Source organism: Mya arenaria, chromosome 12 (assembly GCF_026914265.1).
Source record: "Mya arenaria isolate MELC-2E11 chromosome 12, ASM2691426v1".
Classification (NCBI taxonomy): Eukaryota; Metazoa; Mollusca; class Bivalvia; order Myida; family Myidae; genus Mya; species Mya arenaria.
This window is the reverse complement of record NC_069133.1, coordinates 27,515,597-27,535,720: the sequence shown is the minus strand read 5'-3', so window position 1 is coordinate 27,535,720 and position 20,124 is coordinate 27,515,597. Positions and strand designations below refer to the sequence as shown.

Below are 20,124 nucleotides of genomic sequence, written 5' to 3'. Positions count from 1 at the left end.
GGGACACAATCATATAAAATGTGAGAGCAATGGAAACCGACCGTTGCTATGAATGTTAATGGTTGCTAAAAGGTCATTGGTTTCTAAATGGAGGTAGTTGCTCAGAAAGAAAGTGGAAGACGGTGAATGGTTGTTATGGAATCATTGGTTGAAAATGAAGTCATTGGTTGCTTTGGTTGAATGTATTTGCTAACGTAATCATTTGTTGCTAAGAACTACATTCGTTCCTAAGGAAGCCATCAGCCTCTATAGAAGACCTTAGTTGCTACGGATGAAGGTATTTGGTAAGGAAGTCATCGATTGCTAAGGAGGATATTTGTTTATTTCAGTTTATTTTATTTCACGAGTGTCATAAAAAAAATAGTTTTTCTATGATCACGAGTGGAATAAAATACAATCTTACACTGAAATAAACAAATTTTCTGTTTCTTTTATGCTTATTTTCCGAGTTTTTTTTTTTAATTACCCCCTTTTTTGAAAAGGGTTTTATTTACGCCACTACCTGTGGGACGCCCCTCATGCAAAAGTATAGCTGTCAATTTTCTATTTCCGATTTGATGAGAAAGAGTTCTCTGATATTTTTTTAAAGTTTATTATTCGCTCGTTTTTTAGAGCAAAGATTTTATGAACAGTTATCAATGAAGTTTTATAAGTGCGTCCATGTTCCAAAAAACAAAACAACTTTTATTTTAACCGTTGTCCAAATATTTTATTTGCAAACATTTTCTGTTTCAAAAGTGAAGTGGTCTGTTTTAATCAAGGGGAAGTCACTAAAATGGATTTTAAAAGTAGTTCTGAAATTGATATTTTCACTCCTTATTTTGAAGTGTAAATATCAAATTGATATTTTCACTGTTGTTATTTCACTGATAAAACTGCATATTTCATCGAAAAGCGTGAAATAAATTGGTTGCTATGGATGTAGGGAGTTGTTAAGAAGTAAATGATTGCTCAGGAAGTAATTGATTTCTTTGAAATACATTGTTTGCTTATGAAATCATTTATTACTTGAGAAGTAAGTGAATGCTAGGGAAGTATCTTGTTGCTAAGATAGCAAATGGTTGCGAAGAAAGTCTTTGATTGCTTAGAAAGTCACAGTGGACTAAGGAAGGCATTGATGACAAAGGTAGTGAGTGGTTTCCAAGTTATTGGTGTTTATGTACCTAATGGTTGCAAAGTAAGTTATTGATAGAAAATAAAGTCATTGGTTGCTGTCAATGAAGGTAGTAGCTGAAGTAATCATTGGTTGCTAAGAAAGTCATCGGATGCTTAAAAAGTCATTGGTTACTAAGACGATCATTGGTTTCTAAGAAAGTACACGGCTGCTCGGGAATTATCTGATTGTTGAGGTATTCACTGGTTCCTTAGGTTGCCATTAGTTGTTAAGAAAGTTATTGGTTGCTGTGTTAGTTATCGGTTGCCAAGGAAGTAATTGGTTGTTAAGGCTGTATATAGTTGCTTAAGAAAAAAATTGGTTGCAAAGAAAGTCAATTGTTACTAGAGAGGTCATATCTGCTAAAGAAGTAAATAGTCGCGAAGTAAGTCAATGGTTGGCAAGGACTTCATAGATTGCTAAGTAAGTAGGTGGCTGGTTATGATGTCATTGGTTCATTAGGAGGTCATTGGTTGCTCATGAAGTAATTGGTTTCTATGGATGTAGGGAGTAACTAACCCCTACATGCGGCAACGTACCAAATATAAAGGGTCTTGTACTTGTGGTTTCAAGGGAGATTTTAACAGTTTACTATATAAGTCCATAGATAATCCTGCCCCCAAATGCAGGGCCAGCTTTAACCCTATGACATTATTTTAACATTTTTTTGCAATGGGTCCATGCATGGGGCTACATAACAAATATCATGGGTCTGCGCATTGCGGTTTCAGGAAAAAATATTTCCAAAGTGTTTACTTTATAAGTTTATACAAAACCCTGGGCCCCGGGATGGGGCCAGCTTTGACACCGGGACATAATTTGAACAATCTTGGAAAACCGCCACTACATGAGCCCGTATACCAAACATCAAGTGTAAGTGAGTTATGGTTTCAGACACGAATATTTGTAACGTCTGGCGCCGAACGACGGATGCTGGACACCGAGCATACGGCGATCACAATAGCTCGCCTTGAAAGTAATAACAATTACATTTGTGATGCAAGTGGACCGGTCTAGTCAATGAATTTTGAACCAAAAAACTTGCGGTTTGTTCACATCGTTCTAGGACTATTATGGACCGATCAACGTTTCGATGCGGAGTTTTTGTATGAATTCCCTTCACACTTTAGAACATGTTTTCCTTACTTCTATCTTTCTTACTAAAAAACAAACAACATACACCGTTACGATTTGCGAGCTTCGCTTATACTGTGGTTAGATGACATGAAGCAGGACACCGACATGTGATAAAACAGAAGTAATGTTCAACATTGTCAACGTACAATACCAATATGAACTCGAACTTACAGACTTCGTATACTCACCGAAGCAACAGAAAAAACACCTCTTTTGTGGAAAACACAGAAACCTTTACCCGTTTGGCGCCAGAGTAACAGGGCTATCATACCACTAGATGTCGTGCAGTATCTCCCGTAAGCTTATAAACAACAATATTTGAAAACATATGTCGCAAATGAGACGGTCCATTGTTCAAGGAGCTGTACACTAATCAAAGGATTAAATGAAAGGAAATGCTCAAATAAACCACGGTGTTTTCTCATAAAAGAATATCGTTTAAGTGATTTTAAAATGATAAGACATGCAGTTTAATAATAACAAGCGAAAAAATAACATCGCATACATATAAAACGAAATATTCTGTAGATATCTAGAAAAATTATCATTAATCAAAGGATTTATGGAAGACGAAACTCAAATGAACCGCGATATCTATCGTCCAGTACGTCTTGCATGGGAAAATTCCTTTACCAGGAACTCGTGTTACAACGCGTTATCGAATGGATACTTGGACAGACTCACATACACTCTAGCAACTACCATTGTGGCAACTATGAACAGTTAACGCCAGAAGTGCTCGAAAATATATTATTTAAAAGTTAAAAACGCTTACAACCTTATACCAAGATTGAGGCATAGCTCCACTAACATGGAATTGTCACGGGTTTACCGACGCTTAAATATCTTTAGAATTGGTGTTAAAGGATTCCCTGGATTTTTATTATGGTTAAAGGCATGTCTTTTAGGAAATAAGTAAGGAGATTAAAGTTCTGTGATGAATAAAAATTCAAATACATTTAAGATATACGATTGAATGATGAAAATAAGATTCCCTCACCAAAAGGATGATCAAAATTGCAAGGACGTTTTGGCTTGACATTTTAAAGCTATACAGTCTGTAAAATATTCAGCACTTTTTAATTTGTTAAGAAATGTTTTTATAGATATATATCTTACGTCGATGGCGCGATGTAACGACATTTTTCCCTTGGCAGTTTGCAGGTTAGTTTTCGTATGACATCGTTTATACTTCATGGTATTTTGCAATGAAAAATGACTCAAGAATCTGTTTTTGACGCCAAAAAACCTGCATGGATCTCTCAGTCGTAACTGAGGTTAGTATATACATTTCATTTCTTACAACATGCTTTTGAAAAATACTCTTGTTGCGTTCAATTATCTGGTAACACCGTTCGGCTGGTAAAAGTAATGGCAATGAACTTGACACGGCCAATGCAGCACCTCTATTTTCTACATACTATACATTGACGTTGACGATTACAACAGGGACTTTAAAAATGAAATATATTTCCGAATGTTCAATATTTACCAATGACACGGTGGTATTATTAAAACAAATTCTGAAAATGGCCTTCATTACCTCATAACCTTAATAAGTTGATATTATTCATTTACAATACCACAAAGTGCCAAGTGATCATATTGATAATAGGAAACAAAGAAAACGCCATTTGTTAATCGGTAACATTGATATGAAATAAGTAGTCAGACCTTGCAATCGATGTCACGATTATTAAATATCAAAGGAAGTCAGTGAACACTATGAAAACCTTTTTCTTCAGCCTGAAAGGCTATAAAAAGGCAATATTACTCCTAAATAAGATTTAACACATTAAAAACGATTGTTTAAATCAACTAAAAATATAAACAAATGTCAAAAACAAAGATGCTTATGAAGGATACCGAGTTTTATTGAAAAGGAATGTGCAGAAAACATGGTACTGCTACCTTATAAGACCATAGTAAATCTGTTAGCACTCACCAATCACTCAATATTCTTGCCTTGTCGGCTATTAAATACACTGTTAATAATTTTAATAGTAATTAATATTTTCCATAAGTGCATTATTTAGTAGTTAGTTGAGGGTGTATCAATCAATACTGATATTTGTTATACAGTTGAATGTATTGGTTTTGAATTATAGTGTCACTAAATAAATTAAATCCGTTAATGGATTCAATCCTGATTATTCCGTAATTACAATTTAACACTATAAATAACACCTACTAATGAAACGCTTAGCGCTGTTGGAATTAACTCATTTGGAAATGACATCAATAGACGAATGGGTATTAATTCGTTGTCATCTATGAAATGCGAAACCTTATATGAGACATTTTAAGTCGTCTTTTTTAATGGCCACAATCCCAATTTTTCAGTAGTACGTAATTGCAATCTTACTAAATATATAGCATCTACTACTGTAGCGATTATAGCAGTTGGTATTCACTCACTTGAACATATTATCGATAAACGAATAATTCGCATTCCAATTCCTTTTTAATTTTGCGAAACCTTATATGGGGTTTAAAGGTACTCGCTCATGAGCTTGGACAAAAATTTAGTTTTCACAAAAATGAATCTGAAAACACTCATCTTATCTTTTTTTTACTCTATGGTATCGATATTGCTGATAATCATACAATAATAGTATTTAAAAGTACTTTGGTTAAAGTTGGGTGCAGACCTACTCCGGTAAAGTAAAGAAAAAAAGAAAACTGAAGCCTTCATCTCTATGCCACCAAGACGTTTACAAAAGTGTGGATATTTTGACAATATAGTGATAAAATCACGTAATTATGTAAATCCACCAATAACGCAACAACAAAAAGCCGTACATAAGCGACCATTAGCGATATTAACGCTAATAAAAATGGTGGTCTTCAAAGACGATATTTGAGCAAAATCAACATTTGCTGAAAGGTACAAGCTTTTCGAATCTTAGTTTTAACACTCAACATGTTCTATTAACAGCTCACGCTAATTCGAGTGTATGACAACAACAGTCAACTAAGGAATAATATCGTTCAGAATCTATGGGATGGGGTTCATTACTGTATAAGAAAAAGTTACTAGGAGACAATTTAATATCAGCTTTACTGTCGATGTACTCAGAACAAACATGTTTTCTTAAAACAAATACATGGGATACAAACATGATTTGCAACGACTAGACAATAGCTATGCCGCTATGCAACTTATCGGCACATGTTCCATTGCCGCTACATGCAACTTCTTGGCACATGTTCCATTGACGCTACATGCAACCTCTCGGCACATGTTCCATTGACGCTACATGCAACTTCTCGGCACATGTTCCATTGACGCTACATGCAACTTCTCGGAACATGTTCCATTGACGCTACATGCAACTTCTCGACACATGTTCCATTGACGCTACATGCAACTTCTCGGCACATGTTCCATTGACGCTATATGCAACTTCTCGGCACATGTGCCATTGACGCTACATGCAACTTGTCGGCACATGCTCCATTGACGCTACATGCAACTTGTCGGCACATGCTCCATTGACGCTACATGCAACTTGTCGGCACATGCTCCATTGACGCTACATGCAACTTGTCGACACATGCTCCATTGACGCTACATGCAACTTTTCGGCACATACTCCATTGACGCTACATGCAACTTATCGGCACATGTTCAATTGACGCTACATGCAACTTATCGGCACATGTTTCATTGGCGTTACATGCAACGTATCGACAAATATTCCATTGATACTGTGCAACTTATGCAGTACATGTTCTATTGATGCTACATGCAACTTATCGGCTTATGTTCCATTGGCGTTACATGCAACTTATCGGCACATTCATTGCCATCTTTGAAATGTGAAACCTTATATGAGAGATTGTTTATCGACTTTTAATAGATTTGTGACTAAAACATTTGAATTTTGCAAAGCTTTTGCGTAAAAAGAAGATGGTATTCAACATCGAGGAGGGATATTTAAAATATGTATAGTTCTGACACATTTAGAAGATACGTTAATATTTCTAAACCAATCGTGTTTTGAACTATCTGAGGCGACAGAGATCATTTCTATACATGTCTTTACATTGCCAACTTCCTGACTTACCCATACGAAGCCAAACCGAAATTTAAACAATGTTTCCCTAACAAGGTCATCAGCGAACATTAGCGTTAGTATGTCAGGTATTTTATTTGAAACAGAGAAGCCTGCGTTACAGTGATCTCTTAAATGTTTGCATAGGTCATTTATATACAAGGAAAAAAGGACTATAAATGCCATCTTCGAGCGTTCCTTTTAAACAGCTGAAGCTTTGTGTTAGGCCATGGCTGCTGCTGAGTCGCGCGACAAGGTTTCCATAGACAGCTTTCAATTTTAACAAAAAAGACAGTAATACCTTTGTGCGCTAAACATGAAAATAAATCTGAATGATGAATATTAGCAAAGGCTGATGAATATCAACGTATAAGGGTTCATAATTTAAACCTTGGATAACGATAAAACGGAAAACATGTACGTTCATTTTAATATCTGTGGCGTAATGTTCTAAATGTATCGACACAGAAAAGTGTCTTCATAAAACTCATACATCGTTCCCTAAAATGTTTATCCATTTTAAGATAGAGTATTGGGTTTATGATACTGTGAATAAAGTAACTCCTATAGAACATTGAAAATACCAAGAACTGTTTCTGTGACAAGTGTTTCTGATCAATCCACGACAGCGACATATACAATAAATAAGTCCCGATAAACACAATAGTTACAATAAAAAGCAACTTAATATTGGTCGGAATGTGGTGATGCTGATGATGATTGTGGTGGTAGTCATCATTGTGCGGTGCGTATATTGGCGCTGCAAGCTGGTGTCTATCAGCTCTGGGCCTAGGTCCAACGTGTGCGCGGTAGTCGTACATCTGGATAATCTGTGGGTTCCTGTCTTCACGGATGTGCATGGCTTGTGATACCGTGTGGCCTATTTTCGCGTAAAGGACTATCATCACCAGGCTTACAAGAATCTGTATGACACATAGGCTTATCCTGTAAACATAACGTGCTATTGCGTCTTCATAATACGGTTCAATTTCACAAGCGTATATATCAGCGGCAACGTTGCCGCGTACGTCAATAATAACATCCGATGTTATTCCACAAAGCACCGCCGCCGGAATTGATGTTAGAACAGCCATCAGTAACATTATTAAACACAGACGCCATGCCCAGTCATGTGAAACCTTAGGCACCTTGTTACATAACACGGGACGACAGGTTAATATGTACCTGTCAAAGGCCACCAACGTCAAGCAGTAAGAGGCTCCGGCGGCCGCGAATACGTTCATGAAACATTTCATCTTGCAAAAGTAACGGTCCGTGAAATTGAAATAATTCCGGTGCTTAAGAATTTCGGCTGGTATTAATGTTAAGCAAGTCAGAAAGTCTATACACGCCAAGGATAATACAAAATACCTGAATTTCCTGTCCTTAAATTTTTTGCCACAACCATATACAATGAACACAAATATATTCCCAACTAATCCTACTATTCCAAACACACCGAGGACTACAGTTAATGGTAAAAGCATTGCTGCGTCTCGAGCGTTCAATTCGTCCAATAAATTTTGCGACGTGTTATTTCTGTTAATAGTATTTCCAAAATTCATATTAACGTCAAAAGTTCCATTCAAACCCCAACACAACTTTTCACTGACGTTAGTTGTGTTTGCTATTGATGCTAAGCAAAGATTTATGTTACTGTACATTGCGTCCGATGAAATGTTAAACAGTTAGAAATTGAGCACACTTAAATAATCTTGAACTGCTAGTTATGTTCCAATAGGCGACGAACAGCTAACTGCACCTATCATAAGTGTCTGATATGTTCCTCCTCTATCCGACCACAGCTATTTGACTATTAACATTAAATTGAACTTGACGTCTGGTATTTGCCTGTAATCTGGACCGTTATTACAGAGATATACAGACTGCTGTCAGCAACAAAGACTCTCGCCAAATAGACTGTCTGTTGTTTTGTTTAGAATGCACAGTTGTTGATGCCAATTTTCGAGATATGATGATGCTTTTGACAAAAAGCGTACCATCGTATGCACGGCACAATCAAACTTTGACATTACCATCAGGAAATCCGCTTCGAACGGAGTTTCTGTGAGAAAGTATGTCTTGTTATGAGTTTCTGAAACAAAAATATATCCATACATACTGATCATTATACACAAACACTCTACACCACTGAGATTAAAATGATGCCCCCCCCCCCCCAACCCCCCTTCTTTAATTAGAAACACAATATACACAGTAATATCATCCTATTTAGGCTTCGTGACAATGTTCCACGCATTTATACTTTTAATGTCATATGTAACTCGTATATGGACGACAAACACACGAACATGCAGAGAAGGTTAACTTCGAACCGTACAGTGTTGTCGAAATTAAAGATCTTTTTTTAATATATTTCAGTCAGCCTTAACTAGCTTAATGAATAACGAGATCGTGATACAAAATAACATTGTTAAAATATGTTAAATTAGATATATTGTTTAAGAAAAATATTCAGTAAAAATTGCCAAATAAAACAAATCAATCAAGAGCACAATGTGGTAGATGCAATTGATTTTGTAATGTGATTTCTATTTCAGAACGCTGAAGCTGTTTGAAACCTATAGTATATAATATATTAATATAATTTTCATGGTCATAAAATGTTCAAACAAACAAAATTATCTGTACAGTGATTCTCGACAGAAATTACCAAAGGGTTTTTCCCATAAGAATGACCAGCTGTTTGTTTTAAAATGTAAATAGATTGATGATGCAGGCTTAAGAATATATAAATTCCACTGCTTAAATAACACCAAGAATGACACTGCAATATGTACCACAAAATCAACATTTTTTTCCACCAAAAAACAATTGAAATATAACATTGACTTAAAAAAAAGTTGAACAAAATAAATCTTACCTTTACTTTCAAATTAATAAATCCACAAATGTCAGAAATGTAACAGCATTCGTGGCAAGTCCGTTTGCCAAATGTGCGTTTAAAATACAAAGTGAAGGCCTTTTGAAAACGTTCGTGAAGGCAGACAAGTAACTCATGCTTCACTGGCAAACTTCATTATTAGATCGATTGAAGTCGTTAAACAATTCTGAAATCCTCATAATCTTACCGACTTTGAAGAGCAGTAATACGTATTGGTTTTGTATTGGATCTTGTTCTCAGCGAACGTTTTCGAAGACCCAGAGCAGATGCGTTTCATGGCGAATTAACACAAATTAATGGTCAACATTTACTTTGTGTAATGAGTAGGCGGTGTTTCTCATTTTCAAATACATTCATTTCAGTGAATCAGCAGTCAGCAGTAATTGATTAAAAGCATGTGAAACGATAGATATAAGGAGTGGCTGGTCCATTTAGTAGGGAGTTTACACAAGAAAGTGCAGACCACTGAAAAATTCAAAGGCTGATAGTTTGCTCTTACACAAAATTAATAGTACATACTCACAACCTTTAACTCTCACATAAGTACTTCCTATATAAGTTAATTAGTAAGAACAAACAAATAGGACTCTCGCGCCCCAAATCACAATATTTAGATATTTGCTAATGTTAAGCACGAAATATTTTTTTTATTATTTTAAAGGTAGCGAAATGTAAATAGTTGTCAAATAAGTGAGTTCTCATATATTGCTTTTGACCAAACATGTCTGTAAAATTCTGATAAGGGGCTGATCACCAGATTTGTGTCCTCTTCTCTTCAAAGAGGTGATGGATTCGATCAGCTCTTACAACACTCAAATTATGAACAATAGTTTCTAACTGGGAAAAGCATAATTATTGTGTTAGTATTTTATTTATTTATTTAAGCATGAAGACTTGTACACAGTTTTGAAACAGTTGTCCACAAGTTTTCAGAACAGAACAGAACATATTTTATTTCACGTAAACTTTAAAGTTTTTTGTGTTACATTTACATATAAACATATTAACATTACATATAGAGTATGAAGTGAGCGACTTATATTACTTGCATATAAATGATGAAAAATAGTGTTATTGGAAATCATCGAACTTGGTACATGAATATTGTTTGATTATGCCGTCATATGGAGGGGTAAATGCGAAAATGTTCTAAGTGACATTGAATAAAAAAGGAGATAGAACCTTTTTGCTTTCACCCCGTGATATACATGAAGGAACAACCATTTTCAATATATGTCTTACTAACATGACAAAATAGTATCAAAAATCTTATCACGAGGAAAAAACATGACTTTTATATCCTTAATGTTAACGTAACAAACTACTTATTACGACTCATCAATTAATAATATGGCTTATATATTCATCAATTAAGTATAACAAATCTTAAATGAATCCCATATATATTTTACCTAACATAAATGCCTTGTGTTATCTTCAGGTTTGTTTGCACATTAAAATGATTTGATTTGCTTATAGTAATTATATGATAAATATTTACTAATCAATAAACATTTACATGTATATATTTTTCACAAACCAATAAATTAACAAGTTTTACTTTTGCATTGTACATGTGTTGGGGATGTGTCCTAGTCAGTATATTTGCGCTTCCCTGGAATTACAGGTGAACGTTGTTGAGTTGACCTAGTTTACACAATAGAATGAAGCTTCCAAACCAGTCACATAAACCGGAGTTGTCCATAATGGCACCAAAGAGCATAATCTTGCTTGCTTATAAGCCATTTCCATATTTATTCCTAGATCTGAATAAAACGTGGGGTTAAAATGTTAAGTGTGTTTGGATGAAATTATGTATACATTGGTTAGGAAAGGTGCTGTTAAATTTTTGCGTCACATTTAACAGAATGATTGTTTTGTAAAATCCCAATTAAATTTAGATCAGCAGAAAATAAGGTAATTTATTGCCTCCGGTTTCCAAAGGATGCAGAGTTAAACAAATACAAAGAACCCTTTCACCTCAAAAAGGTTGTTCTATATTTTGACACTTTTTTTAAAGCTGAAAAGGGAATAATATGATTTTGAATAAAAGCTTACTTTTGTATTGATAACTAACTTTAAATAAATTTCATCCTATTTGTCGAAGCTAATAGAAGTTAAAAAGATAAAAAGAAGTCTTTATTTAACACGTTTTTAGCTCGACTGTTTTTAAGAAATCGGCGTCCGGTTAACTTAGGTTAAAGTTTTAGGGCACATTGCGTCCGGTCAAACTCACCTATGATATCGAATGATTTAAGTTAGGTTTGACATATAGTGACCAATCTTGGTTTATAGGAAGAGTTTATGGAGATTTTTCATGGAATTGCGTTTGGGGCCCCTTGGGTCAAGGTCAATGTCACTGTTTCTAAAAATAGAAAAAAATGTTGGTACTGAATACTTGTAGTTAGGGTTGACATACTGCAACTAAACTTGGTTTTTATAAAGAGCTTGTATAGACCTTTAATGGGATTGCTTTTTGGGCACCTAGGGTCAATGTCAAGGTCATTGCTACTAAAACGGATAACCGTTTGGTACTGAATAACCTAAGTAAGGGTTGCCATATTGTGACCAAACTCTGTATGTGGGAAGAGTTTATGGAAGATTTCCATGGGATTGCATTTTGGGCACTAGAATCAAGGTCACTGTTGCTAAATTGAAACTCAATCTCACAACGTAGGCTGAAGTTCCTCTGTGAATCATTGAACACCTGGTTAACGTCGCATTGCAGCATTTCATGTTTACTGTTTAATTTGACTTTTATTATAGCATTTGACAGGCACATATCACATCATTTCTTGTATTCATTTCTCAGACAAAGCGGCGTAAAGTCGAGAACACTTTCCTTCGACAGCTCTTGTTACTACCAATATCACAATAAAGCCGTGTAATTTCGTGGGGAGAACCCGGATCATAAAGGTGTATTACCCAAACATACACATACAAGTTGCATTATTAACAATAAACTATTGCATGACGTCATAAATTGCATGAAACTGGAATTTCAATATTGAAAACACGAGATAAAGTTGACTTTAAATATGTAATTTTTGCAATTTACGACCACATGTAAATCAGTTGAGAAATTTTGTCGGGGAAAAACACCCATTAAAATAAAGATAACCATACTCTCAGGCTTTAAGACTCTTATGAATACAACATAATGACATTGTGTGTGTTTTTATAGCTCATAAACCTATCTATTCTCCAAATCTTCAGCAGAAATATTCAGAGAATGTCAGCCATTTGAATAGAACTTAAGTTTAGGATTTTTTTTTTCTACATGTTATCTTTCGGTAAGATTTTGCACTATTAAAGGAATTTATTAGTTAATAGCCACTTTTGGATAAATATTGACGTATTAATGTATAAACACTTCGGCTAGCTTTGACCCAACAAAAGAATGAACCAGTTTTATACAATTGGATGCAGCTCAATGTATTCAGGTCTCCCCAAGAGAAGGTCTCGGATTACTCGCCTGAGAAATAGTCTACTGGCCGTGACCATTTCTGATACCATTGGTATGATAAGTGACACTCTTATTCAAAAGCAATACATAAACATGTATAACAAACATAAAGTTTGACTGATAAACCGTCAACTGCTTTCTAAATAATGCATTTAATTTAATGGAACTTTTTATTACTGATAACAAGAATGTAACCGTGTATTTAATAGCATAAAGCGCAAAACTATTCAATGATTGGTGAATGCTTAAAGATTTACTTCGGTCTACTATAGTCTCATAAGGTAGAAATACTGTGTTTTATGCTCATTTCTTTTTAATTAAACTCGGTATCCTTTATAAGAAACATTTATCGACAATTATTCATCCTTTTGGAATATTAAAACAATATTATTAATTGTGGTAAATCTTATTTGGGTGTAAGAGTGCATTTTTAAACAATAATAGCAGTCAATATCAAAATAAATAGTTGACGCTTTCGAATTGTTGCTTGAGCAAGAATGATTTAAAACTTCTTATAGACTAGTTCATACAAATAAGTGGGTCTTTGGTGGGACATAATTATTTAGGACATTCACCTAGTGCAACAATCATTAATGCGCGCTCAAAGCAAAGCGAGCCGGTTGGAACCAAAACTAGTGTCTGATCCAGTAAATGTTGAAAAAACTAAATTGTTGTCTTCAAAAAAGATGGTAGACCTCCACGACCTGATAAATGTAAATATGCAGGTGTTGATGATGAAATAGATAAATTTTAATTGCCTGGTGGTTCTTTTGTCTTTAAATGTCTAGTGTATGCTAATGTTCATAGAAAGTATATACCGATACACTAGTATTCGGAAAATCCTAGTATGGCTAAGTTAATTTTTCTTGCTGCAAGCTAAAAATAAATCACTACTTCTAAAACTAACAATATTTTGTTTACGAGCCCTTGTAATAAGAAAGATACATGTCTAATGGTTATATTAATGAATTGTCATCCAAAACAAGATGAGTTGAATATATGTCTTTATATAGCCATTTTAAATGTTTTTTTGTTTTGTTTTTATGTTGCTGTTTTTTCACAAATGATTTATCTGTGATCTATTTGTATAAGGCTCCTTTACAAAGTTTCTGTGTTAAAATAATTATTTAAATTCTCACTTTCATATCAACCATCATACCCGCTGATATGTGGGTAACTTGGTTGACGTTGTTTTTTGTTGTTATTTTTTTCTTTCTTTTTTTAGTAATTTCTAAAATATTTTGAATATAATACAAAAAAAATTAAAACGCATTACAGAGATATTACGTATGTATCGAGTGATTGTGTGTATGTGAATTCTGTACTTGTATTTTATGTTTGTGTAATGTGACAATGAGCTGTTAATGCTTAAGTCAAACATAAATGTTCTGTTCTGTTCTGTTGTGTTATAATAACTGTATAGCAAATATCATCACTGATATTTATGTGTTAACTATTCAGATAAAATAGTTTCTCAACTGATTCAAATTGATTCCCATGACCGTTTATAAACATAATTTCCGTTTTTGTTTGTTGTTTATTTTTAATTACAAATTATGTCAAGAGATAATCACAAAATACGACGTCGACTTTTTAGTTCTCAGACAAACAATATCATGGGTTTGATAAATGCTAATTGATGGTTTGCAATGTCATCAGCGAACATTAGCGTTATATTATTTGATACGAATAAGCATGTGTTATAGTGATCTCATAAATATGTGCATAGGGCATTTATATACAAGATAAAAATCAGAGGACTATAAAATTAATGTCATCTTGGCGCGTTCCTTTTAAACAGCAGAAGATTTGTGTAAGGCCATGCCTGGTGCCGCCCGGCAAGGTTTGCATAAATAGCGTTCACTGTTAACAAAAAAGACGGTAATACCTTTGTGCGTTGAACATCTGAATGATGGATATTATCAAAGGCTTTGGCAAAGTCAACGTATGAGGGTTTATAATTCAAACCTTAGATAACGAAAATACAGAACATGATTACACACAGAACTAGACCTGATACAGGTCATCAGAATAGCGTCCTATCATAATATCCCCTATTTATTTCATTGGCGCTGTTTGATTTACCGGCATTTGTTTCATTGGTCAACGATGCGCAACTTATTTCAGTGGCGCTTATTTTACTGTGGGTATGCATAAAGGTTCATAATTCATACCTCGGGTAACGAAAAAACGGAAAACATGTACGTTCATTTAAATACCTGTGACATAATGTTCTAAATGTATCAATACAGAAAAAAGTCTTCATAAAACTCCTACATCGTTCCCTGAAATGTTTATCCATTTTCAGATAGAGTATTGGGTTTATGATACTGTGAACAAAGTAACTCCTATAAAACATGGAAAATACCAAGAACTGAGTTTGTGACAGGTGTTTCTGATCTATACAGGAGAGCGATACGTATATCAAATACGTCCCAATAAACACAATAGTGACAATAAATAACAGTTTAATATTGGTTGGAATGTGGTGATGGTGGTGATGTTGATGATGGTGGTATTCATCATTGTGTTGGCCATACACAGGCGCTACGAGCTGGTGTCTACTAGCCCTGGGTCGTGGCCCAACGTGGGCGCGGTAGTCGTACATCTCGATAATCTCTTGGTCCGTGTCTTCACGGATATGCATGGCTCGCGACACCGTGTGGCCTATTTTCGCGTACAAGACTATTATCACCAGGCTTACAATAATCTGTATGGCACATAGACTTATTCTGGATACATAACGTGCTATCCCGTCCTCAAAATACGGTTCAATTTCACAAGCGTATATGTCAGCGGCAAGGTATCCGCGATCGTCAGTAATAACATCAGACGTTATTCCACATAACACCACCGCGGGTATTGATGTTAAAACAGCCATCAGTAACATTATTAAACACTTACGCCTGGCCCAGTTATTTGAAACACGGGACGACAGGTTAACATGTACCTGTCTACGGCCATCAGCGTCAAGCAGTGTGAGGCCCCGGCGGCCGCGAATACATTCATGAAGCATTTTATCTTGCAAAAGTAACGTTCCGTAAAATTGAAATAATTCCGGTGCTTAAGAATTTCGGTTGGTATTAATGTTAAGCAAGTCAGAAAGTCTATACAGGCCAAGGATAACACAAAATACCTGAATTTCCTGTCCTTAAATTTCTTGCTATAACCATATACAATGAACACAAATATATTCCCAACTAATCCTACTATTCCAAACACACCGAGGACTATGGTCAATGGTAAAAGCAATGCTGCGTCTCGATCGTTTAATTCGTCCAATAAATTTTGCAACGTATTATTACTGTTAATATTAGCTCCAAAATTTAAATAAACGTTCTCACTGAGTTGCGTTTGCTATTGCAGCCTAACAAAGATCTATGTTGCTGTTCATTGTGTCCGATGAAATGTTGATCAGTTACTTATTGAACACACTTATATATTCTTGAAGTACTAGTATTGTTCCAATAGGCGACGAGCAGCTAACTGTACCTATCACAAGTGTCTGGATATGTTCCTCCTCTTTCCGACTACAGCTATGTGACCATTAACATTAAATCGAACTTGACGTCTGGTATTTTCCTGTAATCTGGACAGTTATTACAAAGATATACAGACTGCTGTCAGCAACAAAGACTCTCAGCAAATAGAATGTATGTTGTTTTGTTTGGAATGCAGAGTTGTTGATGCGAACCGAGATATGATGACGCTTTTGACAAAGAGCGTACCATCGTATGCACGGCACAATCGAACTTTGACATTACCATCAGGAAATCTGCTTCGAACGGAGTTTCTTGGAGAAAGTTTGTCTTGTTATGAGTTTCTAAAACAAAAATATATCCATACTTACAGTTGATCATAATAGACAAACACTCTTCAACATTAAGATGAAAATGCTGCCCCCCCCCCCCCCCTCTCCGTTAATGAGGAACACAATGTACACAGTAATATTTTAACATATAGGCGTCGTGACAATATTCCACATTCCCGCTTAGTTGTTCTTAATGTCATATTTAGCTAGTATATTGACGACGCACATGCGAAACTGCAGAAAAGGTCAACTTATAACTGTACAGTGTCCACAAAACTAAGAATCTATATCTTTTAGTTTGCCTTCCTGGCTTTATAAATTAAATAATTAGTTCGTAAAAAAACAACAAGAAATAATGTTTAATTTGCTAAAGCAGATATATTGGTTTAAAAACATATTCGGAAAAAAAACTTCCAGGTGATCGTTAAAGCAAATAAATCACGAGCACAATTTGGTATATGTGATTGTTTTTGCGCTGTGGTTTCCACAGAACGCTGAGGCTGTTTGAAATCAATTGTATATACTTATTAATATAATGTTTATGGTCTTAAAATGTTCAATCAAACAAAATTATCTGTGCAGTGATTGTCGAAAATACAAAAGAAATTTGTCTTATTAGAATGATTAGCTGCTTGAAATTGAAATGTAAATCGATTGATGATGCAGACATCAAAATATATCAATTACACTGCTTAAATAAAACCAAGAAAGAGATATTTGCCCAAAATCAAATTTATTTCAGGACATAATCAATTTGAAATACAAGGTTAACTTTAAAAAAGTTGAACAAAAAAAATCTTATCTTTACTTTCAAATTAATAGATCCACAAACAACGTTAGAAATATAACAGCATTCGTGGTAAGCCGTTCGCCAAATGTGCGTTTTAATTACAAAGTGCAAGCCTGTTGAAAACATTCGTGAAGCCAGCCAAGAAATTCATGCTCTACTGGCAAACTTCATTATTAGATCGATTGAAGTCGTTAAACAATTCCGGAAAAATCAATAATCTTACTCGCTATAATGAACTATAATCCATATTGGTTTTGTATTACATCTTGTTCTCAGAAAAAGTTTTCTGATAACCCACCGTAAATGTGTTTAATGACGACTTAATCCAGATCAGTGGTCAACATTTTCTTTTTCCAATGAGAAGGCATTATATCTCTTTTTTCCAATACATCTATTTCAGTAATTCAGCAGTCAGCAGTAATTAATTTAAATACATTTCAAATGCATCGTCGAAATTGGGATTGGCTGGATCGTATTTTTACATTGGGAACAAATTCCACCGATATAATTATTTCAAATGCATCATCGACAGTGAGAAAGGCATGGTCGTATTGTCAGACTGGGTGTCAATTCCAGCAATACGTTTCAAGTACATCGTCGACAGTGGGATATGCATGGTCGTAATGTCCGGTTATGAGTCAATCCCAGCGATTTTCAGCGGAAGAGTAGCTTTACTCATCTTTTTTAAATAACAAAGGATGAACATATCATTTAAATTGTCCATCACTCGCCCAAAATTATTTAAACAAGATGGCAAAAAAGCCCTATATCGCTCACCTGATTTTAAATTACCAACACGTCAGTGGTTATTTAGGATGTTGCTGCTTGCTTATGCAGTAAGTGGTTGCCGAGTAATGTGATGGTTGGTCCTTGGAGAGGGAAATCCTTAGTATTTCAATGGAAATCAAGACGTTGTTAGCTGGCTGTTCTCAGGGACAGTGGATGTGATAGCCCTGGAAGCCGACCGTTGCTATGAAACTCAAATGTTGCTAAAATATCATTGGTAACAACTAACAATGGATGTAGTAAAACTATTTTACTTGTGATTGACTTGATTCAAAACAATAGGTTCTATGTTATCATACCAAAGCTATGTTGATTCAATGTTTTAAAGGAAGGTTTTTCCATTGGAAAGTATTAAATTGAGGACTGTCATTACAGCAGGCAGTGTGCAGTGGCAGACAGATACATATGTGTTGCTTAATTGCAGATGTATGCCTCTACATTTGTCTCCCATCAGCTGACGCAGACAAATTTGTTATTTTAAATGGCATAGATTCGAAACTATTTCCCGACAGTTCAATCTGTTCCAACATTCTAAACTCTATCATACCTAGGCACATAATAACTCAATAAAATTTGAGTACAATAAGGACGTTGAGACATCACGACTTAAATGTGGATAATGGATCTTACGCCTTAAGCGCTTAGCTGGGACACGAGTTCCATGGCAAAACTTTGGAATTTACATGCAATATTATCAGAGACGCGTTCCACTGAAACTATCGACGTATTTTCGAAATGCTTGTCGCGATCACACTCTTTCAAAGCTGCACTCTCACGGATTGACAGGTTTAACATTTGTTTTACTTTTTGTCTCAGAATGAGCTGATATTGGCAGATCTCAATTGTTTGGAAAACTGTCGAAATTTCCATTTTTCTCGAAGCTTTAGTAACGCTTTTAGCCATAAAACATCAATGTTCTTACGTAAGTATGAAAAACTGCGATCTGATATCATTGGTTTTCAGACATTTACGCAAAAAATGCTAATTTCAAGACAAATTATAAAGAAGTTGTCAAAACAGTCTATCGGTTAAAGTGCAGCTTTAAAATCGTATATTATGTTTTAGAACTCACAATAATTTAAACTTGTTATCTTGTTATAAAACATGAAATAAAAAGTATTTATTTCCGGTGTCACGACCGACACAATTTTTGCATCGACACATTTTGTTTTTACCACCCGACACGTTTCTTACCATGTCAAAGTTAGATGACATGAAAGTAAATTCATAATTATTAAGAATGGGTGGAGTGAGCAAAGCGAAATGAGTATTTCACTATGCAAAAATAATAAGTATCTTTCATGGTCTAGAGTGTAAGATGAAGGTTCATCACAATCAAGTGTAGGTTGTTTTCCGGAAACGAGGTTTATCGAGTTTCCGCAGATCACACTCCGGCTAAATTGGTTGCTGAGTATATTGGTAGCTGAGTAGAATGGTTACAGAGTAGATTGGTTGCTGGGTAGATTGGTTGCTGAGTAGATTAGTAGCTGGGTAGAATGGTTGCAGAGTAGATTGGTTGCTGGGTAGATTGGTTGCTGAGTAGATTTGTTGATGAGTAGATTGGTTGCTGGGTAGATAAGTTGCTGAGAAGATTGGTTGCTGAGTAGATTTTTTGCTAAGAAGATTGGTTGCTGAGTAGAGTGGTTGCTGGGTAGATTGATTGCTGAGAAGATTGGTTGCTGAGTAGATTAGCTGCTGAGAGGATTGGTTGCCAAGTAGATTGGTTACTAAGTAGATTGGTTGCTGAGTTGATTAGTTGCTGACAAGAGAAGGTTGCTGAGTAGATTGGTTGCTGGGTTTATTTAGTTGCTGAGAAGATTGGTTGCTGAGTATATTGATTGCTGAGTAGAATTGTTGCTGAGTAGAATGGTTGCTGGGTAGATTAGTTGCTGAGAAGATTGGTTGCTGAGTAGAATGGTTGCTTGAAAGATTGGTTTCTGAGTCGAATAGATGTTGAGAATATTGGTTTTTTTAGTAGATTGGTTGCTGGGTAGATTAATTGCTGAGAAGATTGGTTG

General features: G+C 35.2%; 1 protein-coding gene across 1 annotated transcript; it reads right to left on the bottom strand.

Annotated features, from left to right (window-relative positions):
• Positions 1-5,311: 5,311 nt before the first annotated feature.
• On the bottom strand, positions 5,312-8,289 carry LOC128212403 (olfactory receptor 151-like). Its single transcript, XM_052917851.1, has one exon. The coding sequence runs from the start codon at positions 8,010-8,012 to the stop codon at positions 6,777-6,779; it is 1,236 nt and encodes a 411-aa protein (XP_052773811.1). The 5' UTR covers positions 8,013-8,289; the 3' UTR covers positions 5,312-6,776.
• Positions 8,290-20,124: the final 11,835 nt, after the last annotated feature.

What these genes read in the sequence shown, in the direction of transcription:
- LOC128212403 (XM_052917851.1), bottom strand. Translation starts at nt 8,012, where the DNA reads ATGTACAGTAACATAAATCTTTGCTTAGCATCAATAGCAAACACAACT.